The sequence below is a fragment of the Manduca sexta genome, chromosome 17 (assembly GCF_014839805.1).
Source record: "Manduca sexta isolate Smith_Timp_Sample1 chromosome 17, JHU_Msex_v1.0, whole genome shotgun sequence".
NCBI classification, from domain to species: Eukaryota; Metazoa; Arthropoda; class Insecta; order Lepidoptera; family Sphingidae; genus Manduca; species Manduca sexta.
Window position 1 is genome coordinate 6,080,837 of NC_051131.1, and position 25,918 is coordinate 6,106,754.

At 35.5% G+C, this 25,918-nt stretch overlaps 1 protein-coding gene, 1 long non-coding RNA gene and 1 pseudogene across 2 annotated transcripts; 1 reads left to right on the forward strand and 2 right to left on the reverse strand.

The window, feature by feature from the left end:
* Window positions 1-72: 72 nt before the first annotated feature.
* On the reverse strand, window positions 73-2,504 carry LOC119189583 (annotated as a pseudogene).
* LOC115453812 lies at window positions 2,491-7,512 on the forward strand. The gene is made up of 2 exons (XR_005112494.1): window positions 2,491-2,636; window positions 7,195-7,512. It is a non-coding gene; the product is annotated as an uncharacterized LOC115453812 (long non-coding RNA).
* A 2,450-nt stretch (window positions 7,513-9,962) lies between these two features.
* Window positions 9,963-24,930, reverse strand: LOC115453739 (rotatin). The gene is made up of 23 exons (XM_037439580.1): window positions 24,602-24,930; window positions 24,342-24,529; window positions 23,747-23,943; window positions 23,282-23,389; window positions 22,959-23,157; window positions 22,703-22,840; window positions 22,381-22,605; window positions 21,583-21,752; window positions 20,160-20,367; window positions 19,355-19,819; window positions 19,091-19,235; window positions 18,512-18,661; window positions 18,304-18,428; window positions 17,818-18,029; window positions 17,583-17,719; window positions 16,800-17,012; window positions 16,120-16,387; window positions 15,719-15,891; window positions 14,957-15,220; window positions 14,287-14,507; window positions 13,284-13,428; window positions 10,548-10,808; window positions 9,963-9,997 (listed from the first exon to the last, which is right to left on the reverse strand). The coding sequence occupies exons 1-23, from the start codon at window positions 24,642-24,644 to the stop codon at window positions 9,963-9,965; spliced, it is 4,290 nt and encodes a 1,429-aa protein (XP_037295477.1). The 5' UTR covers window positions 24,645-24,930.
* Between the last annotated feature and the right edge of the window lie 988 nt (window positions 24,931-25,918).

Below are 25,918 nucleotides of genomic sequence, written 5' to 3' on the forward strand. Positions count from 1 at the left end.
AAAACGGAACATTTGTTATAATAACTCGATAACAGTATCCGAAGCATGTGTCATCGAGAAGAAAGTCAATAAACTATAATTGTCATATACATTCACTTAATTAAAACTATATATTATTTTGTACACAATAATTCATAAGTACAATCATGTTAAAGCTACATACAATTAATAGTAACAAATGGATATCTATTATAAATTAATTAAAGCTTGTTGTGTTTTCGTTTAAGTGTTTAAATTTAAGCCATATGCCGCCTTTGTTTTGAGCATGACGCTGCGCGGGTCGTAGTGGATGGTGGGAGTGGTCCGCGCGCACGGCTCCACCTCGAAGGTGGTGAGCACGGCGGACAGCCCCGCCGCCACCGTCAGCTGAGCAAACCGCGCTCCTGGAGTTCACAAAGTATCGTTACTGAATACTCTAAACTGCACCAAGTAATCAACATTCATTATATAAACGTTGATGAGTAACTACTTCCTACAACTCGTAAAATATAAAAGTAATGTACCTATTCTAGAAACACTTTTGTGATGATAGCTAAACAGAACTATTATAATACGTTGAATAATGATCGTATGCATACCTTGACGGCATCGTGCGATGTTTTGTCTTTTAAATGAATCAAATGTGTTTATTAATTTTTTCGATTCATCGTTGAACAATGAAAGAATGGAAAAACAATGAACTGGTCACTAATGTGTGTTATAATAATAGTAATCTTAGCATACGACCTCGCTGCAAAACTGTAATGTGATTCAAAGTGGCTCGTTACCGAGCAAAACACTTTAGTAAATACAAACTTTTTGCCAAACATTTAATCGTTTATGTCTATATCTACTTTAGTTCAGGCAAGGAACTTTTCATTTTAAACATAAAACTATAGTAAATTCAGAAAATGTCACTAATTAATCAAAAATAGCAACTAACCTGGGCAACTCTCGGACCATCGCCGAAAGCCATGAACCCGGGAGGATTTGAATCTTCCTTGAATCGTTCTGGATCAAACTTATCCGGATTTGGGAAGTTTTGTGGGTCCCTTTGAATACAATATAGTGGTACGAGGATAGGATCCTTGAGCCTCACATCTAGATCTGTGCCCAATAGGGTACAAGGAGAGGTGCAGAGCCTTGTTGTGAGCGGCGTCGGTGGGTGCAATCGCAAAGTTTCCAGAACAACTTGGGTAACCAATCGCATTGCACATACTGCTTCGTAATTTAATCCACCGTATCTTCCGATACATTCAGATATCTCCTTTCTTAAATTATCTTGAATGTCTTTGTCTTTTGCCAGTTCATATAAACAAAATGACAACGTTGTAGCCGATGACTCCAAACCGGCTAGCATAAATATAAATGAATTAGAAGTGATTAACGCATCAGTCATAGGAAAACTAGATTCAGTTTTTTGTACATTTAACATTAGCTGAAGAAAGTCATGTCGTTGTACACCAGAAGAGCGCCTCTCCTCTAGTACTTGCTTTATTATGGTAGTGAAGAAGGTTTCTACATCCTGAGAATAAGATTTGAGATTCAAGAACTTGAACAAACGCGGGAAGAAAGTGCGACAGTATCGTTTTAAAATTGTTACCCGATCGATTTTGAACATTTTTGAGACATCTTCAGAAATGGTGAGTCAACATCTTTTAGAGAACCGGGATCAACACCAAAAGCACAGCTGCCGATCACGTCGGTCGTGAATCTAGTCATTATACTAGGGACATCGAGTTCATCCAGTGATTCCTCATGAAGAATATTTTTAAGCGTATTAGCACAATCTGCTATAAGAGGAAACATAGCTTTCATTTTAGCAGATGAAAAGTTGGTGTAACTATTTGTCGCATCGCCTTCCACTCTGCCCCGCTCATGTTAGCCAAGTTTCGTAGCAGTGGCTCCCGCTGCGTGTCCGTCGACACCGACACCCGATCACTGAAGTTCGCGAACTCTTTTGAAAGAACATTTTTCACCGTGTCCAAGTCAATCAACATCAATGTTGGCCTTCGAGCTTGGGAAATGCCTGCGTATCTCTCATGCCGATATTTATCGTAAAAATATTGCAACATTTTTGTATAACTTCGTCTCATTGTAAACGTCGCTCCAAAATTTCCAAATATTGGACAAGGTTCTCTGTACGGCACATTTCTGCGGAGCCAATATTTTCTTCCTTTGCTAGTGTAATGAAAAACTGCCAGTAAGAGGATTAATAAAAGTATTATCACAACCAAATATACACTGATCCACATTTTCACTGCTTCAACACTGACTGTTCCAGGTAAAAGAGCGTTTTCGAAAAATTGGGAATCCCACGAGTCGGTCAAGCGCTCAGCGTGCCGGCATATCGTATGTAAACAAGACGAGCGTGCGCCGTGCGGCGTGTGGCGGGTCGCGGGTCGGCGCTCGGTGCTGCGGCCGCGGCGGCGGTCACTGATCAAGTGAAGCGTGCCGCTGGTGCCGCACCAAGATAAGCCCTACAGTCTGCACGTCGTGCACTCAAGGCCGCGCACGTTGAGCTACTGAGCCCGTGACTTGAATATATTCACATATCCACTCCTTACCGCGGCTATTGTGTTCCGAAACAAGAACATTCATAAAAACTGCATTTTTTCAGTAAATTTTATCACCGTGAACTATTCCTACCTCAGAAGGTACGTACGAATATAAATAATTGTTTTGTTTTAAAGATAGAAGAATTGAAAATTTAGAGTTCCATGTAATTAATTTAATGCTGACTCTTTTACTTTCTTTAAATATCTTCAAAATACTTGGGAGATAATATTATCGACGTACACAAAACAATTGCGCCGCGTTGGTTAGGTCTTATAAGTACTTTCTTTGTAAACAGTATGGAGAAATTATGAGAGCTTACAGGCAAGTAATTTATAAAAGTAGTAATTTCAATCTTTGCGCTAAAATTAAGTAATTACGTTTAGATTGATCATAACTTTGCAGTATACTTTAAAATAAACATTATAGAAAATGACAATTTTGAAGCCACATCCTTACAAAGCATAAAACAAAGTCTCCCCGCCGCATCTGTCTCTTATTTCATTCGGTTACATATTACGTGTGGGTATAATTCATTAGTATTAGTACGACCCAAAAAAAGTAAGCACTCTGCTACCCGAAGCCAGGGCGGTCTGCTAATAATATATGATAAGCAATATATTTAAAATTTTGTTTTCAAATATATTCCACACGACCTAACCGGTATATATAAATTTTCACTGTTATATTTATATTTAGGCTTCCTCGGATCTAGCATTCATATTTATTCCAAAATTCTAAATTGAATATGCTACAGAGTGATATTTGTACTTAGTATGTCCTAGATCAGTATGAGCCCAGATCATAAAATTAGTATCTGATATGGCGATAGGCTCGCCTCTACAACATATAATCATAATACCAGCCCTGTATTATACCTATACTGTCCCACTGCTGTGCCCTGGCCACCTCCACTAACGAAACAGATAAGGCCTTAGTCTACCACGCTTGCATAGTGCGGGTTAGGCAACTTCGTACACCTTCAAAGCCTAGTGTAGACCTCTTAGGTATGTAAGTTTACTCACGATGTTTCAGACCACCGTCATAGTGAACGATAATTAATAAACAATACAGATAACATCGAAAGGTCAATGGTGTGTGCCAGGGGTTTGAACCTGCAGTCCTTCTAGATAAAACGTTCCGTTCTCAACTAAACTTTCGCCGCCTCCCTATCACACCATGAAATGAAATGTACACGGCAAAGAGTGGATGCACTAGTTGCAACCTACGTACCCCTTCGTTAATAAAAGACGTGAGTATGTGTAAAAAATATTTAAAGTGCGTTTATAAAATAAGATTCAATAAATTTGTACCCGAGCTGATATTCTAAATACTATATTCGGAAAGTGTTACGAAGACATAGTGAATCAGAGCTTTACAGAAATGTACGTAGCTAATTTAATATAAAATTTTCTGACCCGACAACCGTTGTCCCGTCTTAACTAGGAATTTGCAGCGAGTATTCTGTCAATCACTGACAGTTATTTCAAACAATTGACAGTTATATAAAATTAATATTTTCGTTAAGTTTTCTTAAATTTTCTAATTTTCCGCTCATTTTTTTAAATGTTTTCTTTCATAAGAACCTTCTCCCTGACCATAACAAACACAACAAAAAAAAATAGCGAAATCGGTGCAGCCGTTCACGCGTGATGGCGTGACCAAGGAAAATAGGGATTCATTTATGTTATTTATGTAGATGTAGATTACCTAACACATTACCACTTGGTAGTAAGTCAGTGTTTATTATTATTTATGTCCTGTCACCTTAACGTTTACGACCGCTACAAATGCGGTTATAGTACGAGACAATTTGTTTTGTACTAGTTTTTGCTTGCACCTCGGCGCGCGTGTAATTATTTCCAGAATAGAAGTCGTACTGTGCAATTTTCCGGAACAATAAGCAGCCTACATGTCAATCCAGGACCAAATCTATGTGCTGAATGGGTTTAAGGTAATCAAATTCGTAAAGTAAATTGATTCTTTTAATTCTTACCAAACTTAACAAACCAGTAAAAAATAATAATCTTTACAAACAATAGTTAATTAAACTAAATTAATAACTTGTTTTAACACGATAAAAATAAACATATTCTATAAGATTTTAGATAACATACATTATACATACAATGCGCCATCACTTAAAACTCAACGCGAACGTAAATTTAACGCAAATTCTTTGTAAACAGTTGCACATTGCACATGCGGCCCGGCTACATCGCAAATAACCCCTTTACATGCACAATTAACACCTAAGAATTTTCCTCCACCTACTCATAATATGCGTAATGCGCGCATATTAGGAGTACGTGCATATTAGGTGGATACGTGCAATCATGCACTCACACTTCACAAGTGATTTAAATTATTTGATCGCTCGAAACCTGTTATTCAACGTAGTGCAAAAACTAAATTACTTTCATTTAGGCTCGCAGGTTACTGCCAATAAATAAACAGTTGTTATGTAAATCGTGATACGCAACGTATTTCCCACATAGCACATTTTAACAACAAGGCGGACAATAATATAACATCCAAAATCCAATAAAAACAGCGTCACATCCATCACAGACATAATTTGAACTTTCAACACGCAATCAAAACATTTGTGGGTGGTCCATTATATTCTTAGGAGCAACTATACCATTAATTTATATGTACTCGTAACTATTTCATTGCGCATTTATCATGATGTTACATTCAGCACGCATGTCTTTTATAGATTAGATTATTTTTACACAAACCATTATAGTATTTCTTTAGAACCGCTAAACATAAGGAAAACTCGATATAAACTAAAACACATAAATTTATAGGGATTAAGCTGACCGCGAAAACCAACTTACGCAGATTCTATAGCCAAAATGTATAAATTATTATTTATTTTCAAAGGTCGTTTAACCAATAGGTATTAACATGAAGATTTGGAAAGCGAGACATACACAACATATTTTCCTCAAATGTCCGCAACGCATTCATGATTTCTTAATACAGTTACGGTTTATATGGTCACGGGCGAAACGCTGATGAATCATTTACCAACAGGACACAGCCTTTCTGGTATTCTCAATCTTTAAAAATTTTACCTTAATATTCTGAAGAAAATTAGAGTCAAGTTTTTCATATTTTTAATGTGCAAATATGGTATTGGTAAAAAAACATGCAAACAGAAATTAACCAATATTCGTGTTATTGACCAGTTCTCAAGGTGAGTGCACTTAAGTTAATAAATCAAAAGGTTTTGTCTGTATACGAGGAACGTAATTCAACAAGAATTTTTTAAGTTATTAGTTTCTTGGAAGAATAAATATTTCTCGCAATTCCTTTATTGTATTAAAACGAATAAATGACGGAGTGCACGCATCGCGTAGTTGAGTACTAAAGCTCCCACTTAAGGGAAAACCATTTTTTCATTATCACTATCTATAATAACTACACATTCCAACAATTCTTTTGGGTAAGATATGAATTAGCAGATTAGACAAGTGCCACTTAACAAAAATAAATGACAATACTGAATGATCCTGTAGACTTCTTAATAAGCGTACGTTAATATTAAATTATCTATTCATCTACGAAAGGCTGATTGTATTTAAAATAATTTATATGTCAGTTCATAACCATTTTATGATCATGATAATTGCTAGTCGTTCCTATATTTTCTAAAAGTAAACACGTAATTCAAATTAACGTTTAGCGATGCTATCTTTACGAACACCATTTTCTACAAAAGGATACTAATGGACTTTAATCAATTATGATGTAGTTATTATCAAAGTCGGAATGAGTCAACCAGGAGCCATTGTTAACTGAAAATGCAATTAATTTTTTCTTTTTATATTTGATATTGATAATTCGGCGAATTGATAATACAAATGAAACGTCATTTTATAAGTGACATGACGACACGCCATTGATGTAGCCGTTGTTATTTAAACGATTGTTTTACTGTTTTATTGATGCAAAATATTTATAACATTCATATACCAGGTAGAGTTGGGTAGGACATGACATAAAAAAGAGTTTGTAAGAGTAGCCTCTTTTTAGCATTGAGCCGGTACAACGTCCTACTTCAAATGAGGCGAGGCGTAGCGAGGCTCGGCGCTTCAATGCGTATCTTACAGTATTTTGTAATGTTAACCCTCAAAATATTTCCCTCTCGCTCGCGACTCGAAACGCAGTAATGTAATGTCCATTGTAAAATAACGTCCTACTGTAATTTGTAGCATGCGGTTCTCTATCTCACTGTCCTCGTCCTACAGTTTACCAGAGACGAAGAATAAGTAACGCGACTGCCGCGTCATAAAATTTGAAGTAGTACAATATATAATTTTGAGCCACTCTTACATTTTGACGTCATGTCCCGGACAAATGTACCGCCTCTTGTATGTCCTACTCAACATTAATACCAGGTAGCTGGCTACCTGGTATATGAATGTCATCCTAGGATGTGACATCATAATTGGTCCCGAGACGTCAATGTCAGGGGAACGCCTGCGTAGTTACAACCCGCCACTAATTAATCAATTTCCCAATAAAAAAACCATCATAAAATTGGATATTGATTACAGAAATAATATATAAGTATATCATATATTTTATTTGCTTTAGACGGACTTAGCCCATCAATACAAATAAATACAAGTTTTGTTGTTACAGGTATTATTAGGAAATAAATAGATCCATTTAGCGAATGAGCCGGAGCGAACAATACACGGGCGTGGATATAATTAAACGGAATTATTGCTTAGCCATAAATATATGGAAACAGTCCCCAATGAATATTTTAACTCAACAGTATTTTGACTATGCAAGGGTACTGAAAACAAACCGCATCTTCCTAGTAGGCACTTTCGTGTTATGATCAATGTTATTATAAGATGTTGCCGTGACCAACACAGATTCGGTTGCTATCTGTCGCAAATCACATTCGATTATAATTAGATAATAAACTACAAACACTTGTCAACATTGTAACGATATTGTTTTATTGTTTCTCGACTTTACAGTATTACCACTTAAAAGTTTATTTTTCAAAAAGATATCAATTATTTATAAACATTATATAACATAAACCAAGTTTTAAGTTCAACTAAAATCAGCGGTAAGGAAAATACTTGAAACTATATAGATAGTATGTGTATAGTAGGTACTTATTACACAAACAGGATCCACAGCAAATATTTTCGGTAATCTGTTCATTGTAATGATCGCATACCATATTTATCAATGAATTGTTTTTAAAACACGTAATATTTAAGTCGATGTTCCTAATAATCAAATAACACAGATAATAAGTACACGTAATTCCGTTATCAACAAAATATGTGGCTTGTCACATAATTCACCTATCTTATTGAGATACGCAAATATTTTACGAGAAATTCTTAATTCCATTTATTTACGGGTCGCAATTTTTTTACATATTTTTTTAGCGGTAACATTTCACCCTCATGCTGATTTTTTTATTGCTTCAAATGACGAGACGAGCTTGCCGTTCGCCTGATGGTACGTGATACGACCGCCCATAAACAGTAGAAACACCATCCAACACCTTGAATTACAAAGTATTGTTTGGTATTCCACTGCGCTCGCCATCTTGAGACGTGAGATGTTAAGTCTCATTATGTCCAGTAGTTACACTGGCTACAATGTCCTTTAAATCCCGAAACACAGCAGTGGCTAAACACTGCTGCTTGGCGGCATAAATAGATATTGCGGTGGTACCTACCCAGGCGGACTCTTATACATGAAAGACGCCTAAGACTTACCACCATTTAAACAATTTCTCCCACAAATAGAGTAATTGACTGTGTTTCGCTTTATAAAGGCATTGAATTATGCATAAGTAGGTAATGACAAATAACACAGAAAAAAAATTCGTCTGTAAAACCATCAAACTGGTTGAAAAATAGGGCAGAGTAATTGGTATTTGAGATATTGCTAAAAGGAAAAGTCCGTACGTAGTGGGTTTGTCCCGCTATCTCTTACGCTCGCGTCGAAATACCCGATGAAGTCACTATTTCGATAATAAATCCAGTTTCAGTAATTTTACACTTATCCCTTCCCTACGACTTTAAAGGCTTTTAACTTATTCAGTTCTAGATTTTATGTGACGAAATATCTGATTAAAGTACGACTGGGTACTTAGTAAAAATACGAGTTGGAATACCATATTACATTGACAAGTGTGCGAAAATACCTACGTTTTTTATCTTAGCAATAGGCTGATACATGACAGCTTGGGTACCAAATGCACTGGCCATCAAAGCTGTTTGGATGACCGGCCCCCATAAATTTGGCATAAAAATACGACAAGAACGATCGTATTATTGAAGTTCGTGTCGTAAGAGGCGTTATTTATTTTGTAAAATTCTAGAAGACATCATAGATAGCGTAGGGGTGTCCTGCTTAAAACGAAATGTTTCATACAGGAAAACATATTTCTGCGAATCTTGAATACCGGAACTTTTACAATTATAATTCATAACTCACGAAGAAGAATAACTGTATTGTATTCATGATACAAAGTATGTCAATGTAGGCGCAAAATATTCGAGTGACCTGGTCTGAGTATATTGCATTGATAAAATATCACAAAGCTAACTGTCAATAAAAGTTAATAAACATATGTGCTGAAATGATTATAATAGACATATTAGAAAAAACAGTTTATAAGCAATAATTATTAATTATAATCAGTTTTATCGTTTAGGATTTGTAGACTGATAAAGCTCGTGTCAAAAGTTATGGCCGACTAAGCCAGGCACTAACTACATCCGCCCTCTTTACTTCCAGTGAGACTTTAGTACTCAAAATCAACACCTAACAATAACTTCCAAATTTCACGTCACTCGTGACTTCTGTTTCTCTAGCGAATATTTGCGTTTTAATATACTTTAAGTTATAGATTCGTAAAAGTAAAGTTTTGTATGTTAATATGAACAGCGCCCCATGAACGTGTTTGGAACTGAAATACGTCACCATGAACATTTCGCGCGTGTACACTTCGAATAGTAAATCATGTAGCCAGTCATGCGTGGCAAAATGTTCGAGAATCGGCCGCAAAAATCTCTCATTTAACGTATAGTGTCCTCTAACAATTGTAGATAGAACCTAAACATTATATTACAGCCGTTTTCAATCAACAATCCTAATCAAATCAAATCCGATTCCGAGTATGAAAAACTTTGTTATGGTCGGTCCTTTTTTGAGATGAAGCGAAAAACAGCGATTGTTGTCATTTATAAAAAAATGCTATAAGACGATACGAAAACTTGTAATTTGACGCAATAAGATATTTGATTATGTTTGATTTTGTGCATTTTTAATATGTGACAGCAATTAGTACAAAAAAGAAATCCTTCTGTGAAAACACCATTAAAATTCGATAAGAAATGAAGCAGTAATTCAAATTTCAAATATTGCTACGTGCCGGAGTGGTGTGGGAATATCGCTCCATCTATCCATATAAATACATCCAGAACTTGGATATATTTATATGTAACCTGTCAGAATTCACTGAAATGGCTCATAGATGTATTGAAATTATTAAGATTAAATCTGTATAACTTCGCATTAGTATCAATTGTTACGGTGTTATAATATATGTATATAAATAAATAAATTAAAAAAAAAATCTCTTTCTTTCGCAAGCAGCGCAATGCCCGCTGACGTTACATGCAAGTACTTATTTCGTCCCTTTTCTGTTTTTGACACCCACTCCTGGTACCTAATTTCAATGGCTTATAACTTGAAGATTTTTCAACAGATTTCAATAATTTCGTCCGTTGTCTATTTTAGAATTTATATGACGTACATATTTTACAAAAAAAAATTAATAAAAATAAATAAAATACTGCCGTGCTAAGAGCAAAAGCGGTAAATCAGGGAAACCTTATTTCAGAGATAATCGAAGTTTTGTAAACATAGTTTTATAGTTTTGTATGTAAAACTGAGATGGAGAAACTATTTTAAGTTTTTTTAAAAAAGTTAATTAGATGGGTATTTCTTTAAGCTATCTAACGACATAAAAATCAAGATTTGTTTTTTTTTTTTTAAGATACCGCTTTTGATCTTAACAAGGCAGAATATCCTATTGTTTATTATTGGTGCTAGCGGTACAGGCCGGGGTGTACTCACGTCGGCCCGCGGCGCTGTGCGCGCGGCGAGGGCGGCGAGCACGGCGGCGGCCGCGGCGCGCACGGCGCTCGCCTCGCCCTCCTGCGCGAATATGCGCGCCGCGTACTCGCACAGGGAGTTCTCTTCCACAGCTGGGAAAATATTTCACATTCAGTAAGGGTGTTTGTTCTTGTGCTATGTTCAGCAGGGGACTTCCAAAGGCTACAGAAGAAGGATATTTTTAGGTACAAAATAATTGTCATAAAACTACCTGTGTAGTCTGGTCTGGTGTGTAGTGACGGCATACTATGTACTAGTTGTTATGAGATAAGGTCCTGGGTTCAATTTCTACGTGAAAATTACAAAAGGTCGTAAAGCTATATAGTTAATTTAAAAATAAACATTACATGCATTCCGATAAATAAGGATTTTTCACGCCGCAATGTATGCATGAGATATTTTCAATAACGATAATTGAAAATGAATATAATAAAATTATTTAAACAATATTCAGGGAAGGAAAATATTAAAAGCATAAAACATTAGCCTACAATTCATTTATCATATCTATTCTATTTTGGGTTATTAATAGCTCCTAATTATCGTTCTTTGAAAGAAGGTTTTACCTATGTTTGATTCCATTTACTTTTTTCCATACCTTAGTAATATAATTATACTAAAATTGGGGTTCAATTAAGCACTCTTTGACTAATGTATCATTGAATATTCGCTGCCTAATAGGCATAATATATATAATCAGTTCAATTATAATATATTCTGTACAAATATGTGTGACAAACAGCTGCATTATTAATAGTATCATATTTTTCGTTTCACAAACCATAAATGATTCGCGATACCAATTGTACCACAACAAGAGCGTGATACATGAACATATGCACATTTATCAAATTCACCTCTATACGACTATCTTCAGAATGAGTCAAATACAGAGTTGGTAAACACGCGATAGTGCAGACGATACATTCTTGAAAAACCACTTTAATTCAATTGGTAGAAGATTTCTTCGATTAATAGACATTGTAACAAATACAGTATGATGCTGCCTTTATTATAAAAAAAATACGTAACAATAGAATGTAAAAAAGGGATGAAGTGTCTAAATCATAGGTACTCTTTTTATAAATAAAACAAATAATTTGCATCGAAGCGTATTGAACTCAACTAAACTGTCAGACATTAACATACAATGTGCGGGTGAGATTATGACGTCAGTGTGTTTTTAATCGATATATCATAACCTACTATATTACAAAATCACGATTTTTATTATTATACCGACTGTCAGCCGTCTATTTCGTGTGGCAAAGCAGTTCTCAGTTTCTATACTAATCTATACTATTATATAAAGCTGAAGAGTTTGTTTGTTTGTTTGTTTGTTTGTTTGTTTGTTTGTTTGTTTGTTTGTTTGTTTGTTTGTTTGTTTGAACGCGCTAATCTCAGGAACTACCGGTCCAAACTGAAAAATTCTTTTGCGTTGGATAGCCCTTTGTTCGTGGAGTGCTATAGGCTATATATCATCACGCTATACCCAATAGGAGCGGGGCAGTAATGGCTAATCTCAGGAACTACCGGTCCAAACTGAAAAATTCTTTTTGCGTTGGATAGCCCTTTGTTCGTGGAGTGCTATAGGCTATATATCATCACGCTATACCCAATAGGAGCGGGGCAGTAATGGCTAATCTCAGGAACTACCGGTCCAAACTGAAAAATTCTTTTGCGTTGGATAGCCCTTTGTTCGTGGAGTGCTATAGGCTATATATCATTACGCTATACCCAATAGGAGCGAGGCAGTAATGGCTAATCTCAGGAACTACCGGTCCAAACTGAAAAATTCTTTTTACGTTGGATAGCCCTTTGTTCGTGGAGTGCTATAGGCTATATATCATCACGCTATATTCAATAGGAGCGGAGCAGTAATGTCTAATCTCAGGAACTACCGATTCAAACTGAAATATATTTTTGTGTTGAATAGTACTTTGTTTGTGGAGTGCTCAAAGTTATATATCATCACGCTATGACCAATAGGAGCGGAGCAGTAATGAAACATGTTGCAAAACCGGGGAAAATTATGAGTTTTGAGAGCTTCCGTTGCCTGCGCTGCGTAAACGATTAAAGTTATGCAACAATGATGTATGACGGGAATGTTTCACTTAAAAAGTTCTAAAAAATATATTATAAAACAAAAGTCCCCCGCTGCATCTGTCTGCCTGAACGTATTAAACTCAAAAACTACCCAACGTATTAAGATGAAATTTGGTATGGAGACAGTTTGAGACCCTGGGAAGAACATAGGCTCCCGGGAAACTACTACTTTTATAACGGAAAACTTTAGCCTGAAAAACTTTATAACGCGGGCGGAGCCGCGGGCAAAAGCTAGTTTCTAATACACATCTAAACGTGTTAACACAATTTTGCGTTTATGATAGTTGTAAGCAATATTTTTTCACAATTCAAATAATTTGCAAAATAAATATTGTTGAGACTTAACATTACTTACTATTAAATAAGTAAAAAAAAAGGATATGATCATAAGAATGAAGATGGTAATTAATTTAAAATAGTTATAATTGTCATGACAAGTAAGAAGTAAGATGTGCGCCGACCTTGCGTCAAGTGCGGCAGCAGCTGCGCGTGGTGCGCGAGCGCCGCCAGCACGTGCAGCGCCGCGCCGCGCGCCTCCGCCCGCGCGCCCCGCACGCACTCCGCCGCCGCGCGCACCGCCGCGCTCTCCCACCACTCGCTCCAGCGCTGCACAACGCGACACTTATAGCTGCGGCTGGGTAGACATCACCCACGCAACGTTGTGTCCTCATCCGTATGTTCTTGTACGACGTTGTGACCAGATGTAATTACTAGTCATCATGGGACTTGACAATTGTAGTATCTTATAGCGACTAGCGCAGAGCTTTTAAAACGTATTATTTAAACTTTTATACACTATTTTAAGTTCGGTTTGTAACCACTTACATGTTGACTGCATAAAGCAAAATCAGAACATAAGGATAAACGCGCAAAAAACCACGAAGAATGTTGTGTAATAGTTTAAGTCGTTACGCAATTTATTTTATGCGTAGTAACGAAATATAATCTCAGTTATGCTAAGATATTGTAATTATACTGAGACAATTAAAGGAAGCTCCCAACCGTAAAGAATTGTAATGAAGACATCAAATACGCGCATGCCAAATTACGGGGCGCTTGTAAATGTATAAACTATAAGAAACATAATATAATGTATTTATAAACATTTAAATGTGAATGAGAAAAGATATTAACTTCAAACAACATACAATAGCTATTTGCAAAGATGCTAATAAAAACAAAACCTTTACGATGACTCATTCTATTCAAAAGAAACCATCCCACTACTTATGTTGTCAATAATAGTACATTCATACGCGTTGGAGTAACGTTATTAATTATAATTAGTTATAAATTTTCACATACTTAACACGAAATGACTTAAGAAAATATCAGTCTCGCCGAAACGCCTACAAATATTTATTAATTGTTAAGAAAACTCATTGCAAATATACTTAATAGATAACCATTTAATACCCTCAAACATGGCATTACTTGCAGAACTAAGCCGTGTAAGTAACATACCTGCACGGGTATCATTTCGTCATGCGCCTGCCGCAGCAAGGCGAGCAATGCCAGCAGTGTGTTGAGCCGACACGCCTCGCCCTTGCGCGCGGAGCCTGTCGCGCAGCCCGACATCACGCGCGTCAACAACTTCATGCACTGCACCAGAGTGTCCTCCGACAACTTGCACCGCCTCGAGTGCAATGCGTATCGCAGACACTGCACGAGTTCATTAAGATATCCTGACAAACAAATTAATAATAAGAAATAACTTATATTCCTAGATACCCATACCCTATTATTTCAGACCAATAATAAAGGATGAACATATTGGGATACAGTACAAATTTCCATCACAATTTGTAAGCAAGTCAGTTTAAACAAAATTATGTATAGCTCTTAGTTTTTCACTATGTATAGTTTCTCAGTAATGTTATTAGAATTTAGGATAGTAACATAACTTAGTAAGGAAATTATATCAAAAGGCATGATAAATTGATGAAACCATTTTAAAATTATACAAAACAAAACACATTCTGTTGTCCGTACTTTGGTCAATGTTTAGCTTTAAGTATTCGTACTATCAATCACTTTTCATACAACTAACCCTTGTACCCTACCCTACCATGTAACCCTAATCTTTTAATTGACCGACAATTTCAAATCAAATCACTACCAATAAAATACTTACCCAACATATGAAAGTTCTTTAGATTGACTTTATTCAGACAAGCCATTAATATTTTTATTAAACTCTCCATTCTGCTGGTGTCATAATCGCCTTCCAGAATTAAAATGCATCTTAACAACACTTTCACTATGTGTATGTGTAGTTGCGTCACTTCTATATCCTCCTGGGCCGTTTGTTGCGGGTAAAATTGATCTCGACTCAACAATGATATTATTGAAACATCATTTCCAATAAAAGATGATTTTATCCAGGATAAAAGTTCACCTAAAATATTATTTTTGGTTAGAAACTGTTATATAAGCTGTGGTCAAATACATTATTGTGGTAAAGGATTTAAATTTCTTAGCGTATGTGAAATTAGTTGCGAGCGAAAGGCCGGGCAGGTACAATCACGTCGTCAATATATTTCGGTACAATTCATATTTCTTTATAATTGTCATATCTTTTTAAGCTTCGTAAAAACAATTTTGTTTTGGTCGTTGAATTTTTTTGTAAGACAACACTCCTTTTCATTCCACTGGTTCTTTTAACCAGTTTGTATTTTTCGTTTTATAGAAAGTAAATTATACCTAATCCTAAAAATCACAGAATTTGTCCTATGATCCAACATTTGGAAAGATCATTTTAACAATAGCAACGTAATAGTAATAAAACAACAATTATAGTTTTCGGCATGGCACTGCTTTGCATATTTTTGCCATCAAACCGCTAAATAAATATCTTAACTTCACATCATAATTGTTATAATAATAGGAACCTAACCTTCATTAGGCACGTTGTCCATATAAGTAATTATAAAGTGCAATAACGAGATGAGTAAGGCCATGTCTCGGGCCGAGGCCGGCGGCGCTGAGAGGAAACGCTTCAAGTGTCGCCATGGCAACGCACCCAACTCCTCCCAACGCACGCACGATCTCCGAGATAGAATAATGTAGCTAAAAATAACCATCATGTTATTATACTAAATTGGTTAAGAGTTTTAAAAGGAGCAAAGACAGAGCTGAACATAAAACTAATAATTATGTCTATGGATTACATCTATAAAATATGATTTAATACTAATTTAAAATTTAGATTAATACAGGATGAACATGGGTCTTTTTTAATTTAAATTTAAGATGCTTACAGAAAAAAACTATCAAATAACAATAAACAATACACACCTTTCCAGTATGGCAAGAGAGTCATTAACTTGTGTATGCGATGTGGCGTTCTCCAGCGCCAATAGTGCTTTGGAGCAGCAGTAGAGCGGTTCAGCCGACCGGAGCGCGGCCACGTCCCGCGCGCACGGCTGCAGCGCGGGCGGCGCGGGCGGCGCGGGGGGCGCGGGCGGCGCGGGCGCGGCCGCCAGCACGCGCGCGCGCCCCGACAGCGCCCACCACCAGCGCACGCGCACCGCCGCGCGCCACTCCTCCTCGCCCATAACCCATTCTAATATTCCAAATATATAATAGCACCTTATTGGTCAACCTCAATCCTCAGATCAGAATCAATGTTTTCAACTTAAATAACAGACAAAAAAGTTTTAAATATCAGAACTGCTCTTAAACATTAAGAACTTTTACTGATTTTTCAATCTTTGTCATATAAAGGGTAGTTTGTGTAGTCTGCCTTTTTACATATCTACTGGGTATTGTAAAGCAGTTACACATTATAATATTTAAACATCTTATTCACTAATGTCAATCAATAAACAGGCGGAATTGTGTATAATTACCCTAATAAACTTTCTTCTATCCTCTGTACGCATAAAAAATAAACAGATTGTTAAATTTTAGACATAACAAAGATGCCTTTTAATCATCTTTATGCCTTAAATAAATACAAATCACAGAAAACTTACCGATGTATGAATGTTCCGAATTAGGACTAGTATTCCAATAACTGTTTACACTGAACGGGAGCGAAGTACGTTCAGTGACGCTATGAGGCAGGGCTGGCACGCGATGATGGGCCGAATCTAATTCTTGTAAAACGAAGCCTGCCCACGTTATCAATGCTAACACTTGAGCCGCCATCACAACAGCGGATTCGTTTGCGGGAAACACTAGTATCACTGCCACCATAAACAAACCTTATTAGGGATCATGTCAGATGAGTATTATAAGACTACGAAAAGGAACATCTCGCATATTTTGATAAAAGTTATTTTATTCAATCAATCCTACTCCTACTAATATTATAAATGCGAATTTTGTGTAGATGGATGTATGTCTGTTCCTATGTCTGTTCCTCTTTCCTGAATAAACTACTGAACGGACTTGGATGAAAATTTACAGTAGTATTAGTTATACATCAGAATAAAACATAGGTTACAATTTATAATGATTTGTGTAATTTGGTCATAATATAACTATACATATCAAGTCAGAATAAAAAATTATCCCGGAAAATTCCTTCACGCGGGCGAAGTCGCGAGCAAACGCTAGTATAATCTAAATAATACCCTGTCAATTTTGCTCAAAAAGGATAATTCTCTAGTAATCATTCTATTATTTATCTAAATAAATATATTATGAACCTTACATTTTCTTGGAAAATTGTTTGTATTTTTCATTCCCTTCTAAATATTTTTAGAATGCCTTTTTCGAAATTGCATATTAAATAAAAAATTAAATATACATGCCTCTAATTAAAAGCGATGGCAAGTCCGATATTTTCGCCAAGCTATGTCGACTCGTGAAGCAAACGCTGTTCAGTATAGACACGCAACTGATAGAACATTCAGGAAAGGCAAGATAATCATCCACAAGCAGTGACATCCTAAAACAAAACAACAATAAATGTTGCTATTATAGTTTACACAATTCAATACAGTATCGATAATATTAATTCAGATAATTTTTATAAACATTCGTCACCTGAGTGTAGCGACGATAATTCGCAGCCCGTCGCACTGCAAGAAGGTTTGGTGCAAGGCCTGTTGTCGCATCATGACGGCGAGCTGCTGGAGCGTGGTGCGTCGCAGCGACGGCTCCAGCGTGGGCCGCGCGGGCGACCGGACTTCAGGACCGCGCTCGTCAACCAGTATGTCTTGTTTCAATACGTCCAATATTTGAATCAAGCCTGTTGTCTGAAATTTATTTTTGTTGGCTACCACTCAATAACAGAAATTATATTTTAAAAAAATTGCACCGTAGTGCATTATGTCCCAAAATAACATATTTTTACCCTATTTACTTTTGTTACATTTGCTTATATTGAGTTTTGCGGAACTCTAATCCCGTCTTGATTTATAGTTACCACCTCATGGGAAAATATATAAATCTAGTTTATGATCATCGATGAACACTAGCATTGGCAGTAATATAAGGGTATTAATGGTGTTAGCTCAACAAGGTACAAACCTGTGTACTTTTTGTTGGTGAACTAGTAAGATCAACATTAAAATCCTGCGGTTCAATTCTTCTCAAGGCATTTAGCAAAATATCCGCTCGAAGAGACTCTCTTGGAGGCAAATATCTATCGTCGTCTAAAAAAGATTATAAAAATGGTATATTTTGTTAAAAGTTACAAATACTTAAGAAAACAATATTAAAAAAAAATATTACAGACCTAATAGACGACAAAGAGAATGCGCCGCATCAAGTTGCACTGTCACACAACGCAAGAACAACATTCGCACAAGACCCGATACTACGTCCGCGTTGGACACTCCCATACATTCAGCTATATCCAGTTTCAGAGATTTACATATTGCTTGGCCTGTAAAGAAGTAAGAGCTGCGGTATTAGATGATGACCGTAAGAAAAAAAAAGAGCTGTTAAAATAGAGTCGATAATATTCGTCGGCCACTGTAGACGAAGATTGCTATTTGATCGTGTCTGTTAAATCTCCGCTAGATAAGTGTAGACCAAAAAAATTCTCTCAGCAATATATTGCGCAAGAAATTTCAGATGCGTTTACACTAGTAGAAATATTTCTATAATCCTATACACATAAAGCTCGCCGAAAATCCTGCAACCTACAAAATTTGCAGATGTCCGCTCACCATGATTGTTTACACGGTAAAAATTGCTTGCGAAAGGCAACTTCTGCAAGTTTTCTTGCTAATCTAAACCTTGCTTTATGTGAGTCAGAAACCATTATTCATAATATCATTAAAATTTTTATTCATAAAAGTATAACACTTACCTAACTGAGTCTCATGCGCGCCATAAACATGCAGAAGTGGTAGAATAGGCAATAGGCACGCCAGTAACCGCCACCAACATTTCTCACTAAGAATTAATCTCCCTCGAAGTAAGTACAACATTATTTCAGATGCACTCTTTTCCACCTAAAAAAAAATGTATGAATATTAGTTTAATATTACGTTCTTCTATTTGTATAATAGAAAAAAGATTAACATAAGAAAATGAACATTTATCAAGGGCATCAGTGAATTTCTACACTCACCTCTTCTGTATGAGACGATAGACCATGACAGCATATTTCAGTCAGTACCCCAACGTCACACAATAAGTTAAGTCGCTTTTCACCTTCTGATTGTAAAGTTTCATTACACATGAAAGCCGATATCACCATGTGAGACAAACGTTGATAAAACTTTACTCTGATCCATTCCACATTGTGCGCCATCAGATTTAACGCTATGGCTCTTACATTACACCATTCGCTGTCATTCAAATCCAAAGTATCTAAGTTCTTTAAAAGTACGTCTGCTATATCATCCAACAACTGTTCACTTTGAATCAATTCTAAAATTGGAAGTGTATTTTTTATGCATACAAATACTTTTTTTGTGCTCCGAAATGAATTTTTATTCTTTATAAACTGAACGGCATGCTGCATACTCGCAAATATTTTACACAGTTCTCTGTATTTGCTTTTATATTCTTGATCTGTGGACATCTTTGTATTCTGAAAGAAAATAAACTTATAGTAAAAAATAATAATTTACACATGACAAAAGTTTAATTTTATACATTATTTCATATGCAAAGGCAAATGCAAAAACATCAAATAGACGTTTTTTTTTTTTAAAGAGGCTGCAAATAATTATGGAATAATTAGTATAAACAAGTATCGGCTCATGTCGCTATCTTGCTCGCATGGCTGCAATTCGTTAACGCCACAGCTTCGGTTATACATGTTTAATGTGTTATTTAACACATGCCCCATCAATAAACTTCTAATGACTTACGACTAATATATAGCGATAGTCAAATAAATAGCGAACACAGTAACCACTTGAAAGTACCTGTAACAACGTCGCTAACCTAGCACTCAGATCAGGATAAAAGAGCTCGATTGCTGGGTCTAGTTGTACCGACTGCAGAGCCACCACCATAGACAACGGAGGCAATGCGGATGCTCTACACCAATTCAAAAGTTTTTCAGCACAGAATATTAAACGTAGCCAAGCCATGCGATGGTGAGTCCTACTTGAATCTTCGTAGAAGGATTTTCTAAAAGTAAAATAATGGTTATACTTAATCGTCACTTAGTATTGACGATAATAATGCAACTGACCACACCAACAATGACTGTAACAATTCAATTTTAGTTCAAAATATACAGGGTGTCCCGGGAGACGATAAAACGACAACAGGGGCGAGACCTAACAATGATATACTGATGTAATTTGTCTGTAAATCTTCCTAAAATAAATAAATAAATGATGAAACATATAACACCACATGCATTTTGTTTTAACAGTGCCGGCTTGTGCAAACCCATTGAACTTTTGGATGAGCTCCTTAGGCGCTCGTAACCCTTGAAAATTAAGCGACCATGCTGATGGCAACCCACTAACGGGTCACATACCTCGGGTCAGGACGGTCATTGGGAGAGGATGAGACAGCAACGATTATGGATGCTCGTAGTTGTAGCGAACTCACAATCTAACCATTTCGTCGGCACGCGGGCCGGAACTATTCGAAGGGTCGGGGGGGCGGGGGTGGCGGCGAGGATGGTACTACGGTCTTATGGAATGTAAGTGTTCCAAGAATTCCTTTTTACGACGGGCAGTTAGAGTGCCCTTTGTATGGTAGTATTTTTTTGCTTTGAATGCCAAAACGCGCTCTCAAGTTGTAGTCCTTTTATAGAATATATCTGTCAAGTTTGTTCTTAAACACATTCACATTTTCTGCTGCAACCACTTCCTTTGGGACCTTGTTATTTTTAAACATGTCATTATTTTTCTTAAAAAGTAAACTAGTTTTGATTTATTTTTACCTATAATACACTAACGTTGTTTTTTTATCATTACGAATCAGTAATTAAAATTACAAAAATATTGTAACCAGTGGTCACATTAAAAAATGTCAGTAAAGATAGAGTTTCTTGAATTTTCTTTAAAACAATTAAAACTTCCGAAAATCATACATAGGGCACATTTTTTTATTGTGCCATTATAAGTTCTTCCCCCTGTTGCCGCATATTTGTCGCCTTCTGGGATTCTCTGTATAAATGCCACAATAGATTTCCATCAACGACTGAAAGAAAATATTAATAATTTAATTGATACTATATTGTTACTCACTGTATTTTTAATACAATGAAACCAAGATTACTTCGGCCATTCTCTGTCAGATTGAGGGTAATTAAAATAAAAATCACGTTCTGTTTTTGGTACAAAATATTGAATAGTTACTTTTATTATGTTATTGTTCTTCACTTACCTATACTTGATTATAAGATCTCCCATCAAGCGCATGACCATACAACTTTTGTGTGCTAGGTCTCGATAAGTTTTCGTGTTATGGTCCACACACCAAAAATTTTCATTCACACAGTCCATTAACAATTCGACCAAACTCTCCACTAAACACAAACATGTATTTATGTCTTTCTAAAATAATAATATTAATAAATAAAATGCATACACTACTAACACAGTTCTTTACTCATACTACTAGAACTTATATTATTGCACCGACGTAAATGAGAATAAGCCTCTCGCCTATGGAGCACAAATTAAAATATTTGATATTGTGTAGTGTATAATGTGTATTACAACACAATGTGTATCACTATACATATATGTAAATATCAGTTGTAATTTGCAGAGCAGCCTAATAAAGACCATACCATTAACATCGTAGGAACAATGTAAGTATGAATGTTGTGTTAGAGAGTTGTGATGTAAATGTGACTTAAAAAGAGCGAGCGACGCCTTTCGCTGCGCACTGTTCGTTGTGTTCGAATATATCAATACCTTTGGTGCAACCTATGTTACAACCAATAAATCATCCTCAGTTTCAATCAGTGCTCCTAATTGAAGAGTGTCGTAGTGACTCCCATCACAAAATATGAAGTCTACAACATGTATCATACCAAAATCCTCCTTTAAAATTTAAATTATTACATATATTAGTTCATAAACGGTATACGGGAGGTCTACGATTTCTTTATAGTTTCAAATACAGAATGTTGTATAAATGCAGAATAATATTATCATAATTATTAATCCTACTCACCACACTCAACAGTTGGGTTTTTTCGGTTGAATCAACCATCACCACATTTCTAATAATAGTAGAGAGCACAGCATATAAGGTGTCTAGCGCATATTGTGGTGCTGGCAATTGCTTCAACACCGTAAGTCCGTCATCTCTCCACGACGATTTAATGCCTACGTCACCCGATATTTGTTCCAGCTCTATGTTAACATTATCCTCTCGATTTTCGTAATCATCGGAAGTCTAAACTCAATTGTTAAGGGCAGAAAATTTATAACTTAGGGTCTCAAGTTGAACAATTAAAGAATATATTTGTTATAAAATACCAAAAAAATATTACCTGGATAGAATCATGGATTAAGTCCTGACATGTGAGTTGCAGTAATCTGTTACGCAATGCTTGTGTTACACACAGCAAAACATGTAAGGCTTCATTCGAATGTCCATTGTGGGCACCATCTGATATTGATATTAGAATCTGGAAAGAAAAGAGAATTGTTTTTTTTTTATTATTACTGGATTTTTTGTAATTATAATTTTAATAGGTTATATTGATACAGGATTAATAAAAGTGTAAATAAAAAACTGAAGTAAACCTGCACAATTTTTGGACGATTTAGAAATATTTCAGGTGGAAAATCACACAGAAACACATCTCTAATAAATCTGCAACACCTCCTAATAGATTTAAGAAGTCGCAGTGCGTCTTCTACTAGCACCATCGTTTTCAAATCTGAAGAACACAAATTCACCCAGGGGAACAACAGCACTCTTATTACAATGTCAGGTTGATTTCTGTAAATGTATAATAATTGCATATTCAAATATTTTTAATATTGTTGATTTCAGTACATACATTTATGTCAAGTACGGTAGAAATTTTAAGTCATATTCTAATTGTTCTTATAAAAATACTTACTTGTCACTGTTATTAAAATTGTAATTATCATTGGAAATCAAAGTTTCATTGGATGACTTCAAGTCACCTACATTATAATATCCACTTGACCCGCCATCACTCACTAAACTGAAATAATGAAAATCCTTTAATTCTAATATAATTTGATGTCATAGAATCCAAAATTAACTGCTTAAAAGTGGTGGGCCTCACATCCACCAAAACACCAATGTGTATTATCATCACTATAAATTTTTTGATGCATGTGATGCCATTGTAAGATATAGTCTTTGTTCATGACTATTCAAACATACTAAACTGTCTATTACTTGTTTTCTAATGAGGTAAAGTTTGCCTAATTAAATTAAACAATAAAATTAACTATATATGTACATTTGTCAACACCTCTTTACATACTTATTAGTATTTATTAACATATTTGAGTTTGACAACTATTTATTTACCAAAGGTATACATCACACTTACCAATTTATCTCATGCAAAGGCAATCTAGGCACTGTAATGTCTTCCTCAGAACTAATGGTGTTCAAAAATTGTAGAGAGTCAATAACATCTTCAAACACCTCCATGGCATCATCCTCAATTTTTTCTTTCTGAGTGTTCAATGTCTTTATTATGTCTGCCACTCCAAATTCCCTTACTATATAAGTGCCTGCTTTGGTCTGAAAAGTTAAAAATGTGTTTTAGAACATGTAAATATGTTTTTAATCTACTAATATTATAAATATGAATGTTTTTAGATATGTTTGGATGTTTGTTAAAATAAACAAAGTATTTATGTGGATAAAGTTAAGCACAAACAGATCAGATTGGGCTGGACAATGAGCGAATTTATTAAGGAATGAGCAATACAAGCTATTAAATATCCCTTTTTTTGGTTTGGATATAATATTAAGCGACATTGTATACTAAACAAGCCGAATAATACAAGTTTCAAAGAAATGGTACTTACCTCTCTTTGTCATACAAAAATAATTAATTTATATTAAGTATATATTTTAGGTAAAAATAATAATAAAAAATTACAAATCAAAAAAATGAATATATAAAAATTACTTACCTTAATAACTGTAAGAAGTAATTCGAGAGCTTGCCGCTGAAAACTTGGTTTAGTATGATGAAACCATGCAAGTAACGATTCCAAGAGTTGCCTTGTTCCGGCCAACTCGTCTTCAAGTTCCCATCCTAGTCTCAATTTTGCTAATAGTATCTGCAGTGAACGTTCTCGAATTTCTTTTAGAGGGTGACCTGAAGAAGAAATAATTATTTGTTCACTATAGTCTTACATAGCTACGAGATTAAAACAATTACAATACTTACTAAGTTTCTCTATATACGTTGTCAACATTTCAGATGAAGCCATTATGCCTTGTTTTTATTACATTTGTAAGAGACACACAATATAATCACAATATGTATGTATTTATTAACAATTTTTAATTCAATAATATTTTTTTTTTTTTTTTTTCTCCTTTTTGGCTTCGCAGTTTAGATGCATTTAGCCAATGTCAAGTTATTTGGATAGGATAGGAACATAGGATACAAAGGTTGGGAAACCATAAGAATGTTGTACGATATCAATTCGGAGGAAGATATATTGGTAATAAAATACTATCAAGTGGGTTAAGAATTAAAATATAAAGAAATAGGTCATACATATACAGATAGGAGTTGATGGGCTGGTTTACATACATAATAAAATAACGTTAAACATAAATAATAAAAATTACGTTAATGAATTGTAATGATTAATGAAATTTGTATTGTAATGATGAATGAAAGAATATAAAGAAAATATCTAAAGTTTAATATTATTTTTAATAATAAAAGATGTAATGCATTGGTAAACTAACATGTCATTAGAGTGAAGAAGACAAACAATAGAGGAAGGTAAAGGAACTGAGCGACGCAATAGGGACTGGAAGAAAGGTAAGTGGTCATAACGAGGACAGGAAAACAGGATGTGATTAAGGTCACCCACCTCTGCACCACATGGGCAGGTGGGGCTATTTAAAATGTTTATTTTAGCTAGATGAGCCTCAGAGCATGTGTGGCCAAGTCTCATACGAATTAGAATAGATGTCTCAACTTTACTAAACCTAGCCTTAAAGAACCAGGGTTTTAATGTCACATCCGGTTGTATATTGGCATAATAACGGCCCTTTAATTTGATACTGGAGAGCCAAACTTCTCTCCAGGATTTATAAAGATAAGCTTTTGGTAAAGATAGAAGGTCTTGACTATAATTTTTAAATGGGAACAAGTCCCCGCAATTCACTGCCTCTTTAGCAAGAGTGTCCGCCCTCTCATTTCCTTCGATTCCCGAATGACTGGGAATCCAAGAAAAATGAAGCAAAATGCCATTAGAAAGACACTTGAACGCCAATTCTCTTATTTGTATAATAAGGGGTAAAGTGTTATTACTTTTAAAAGGGAATTTAGCCATTGCTTGAAGAGCACTTAAGGAATCAGTAAAAATAATTGCTTTATCAAGTTTAAATAGAAGAATATATTCAATGGCCCTTAATATACCCAAACATTCTCCTGTGAAAACAGAGGATTCCATAGGAAGTTTAATTTTTTGCACAATATTAAATTGTGCGTGGAAAACACCAATCCCAACGCATTCCAGTGGGC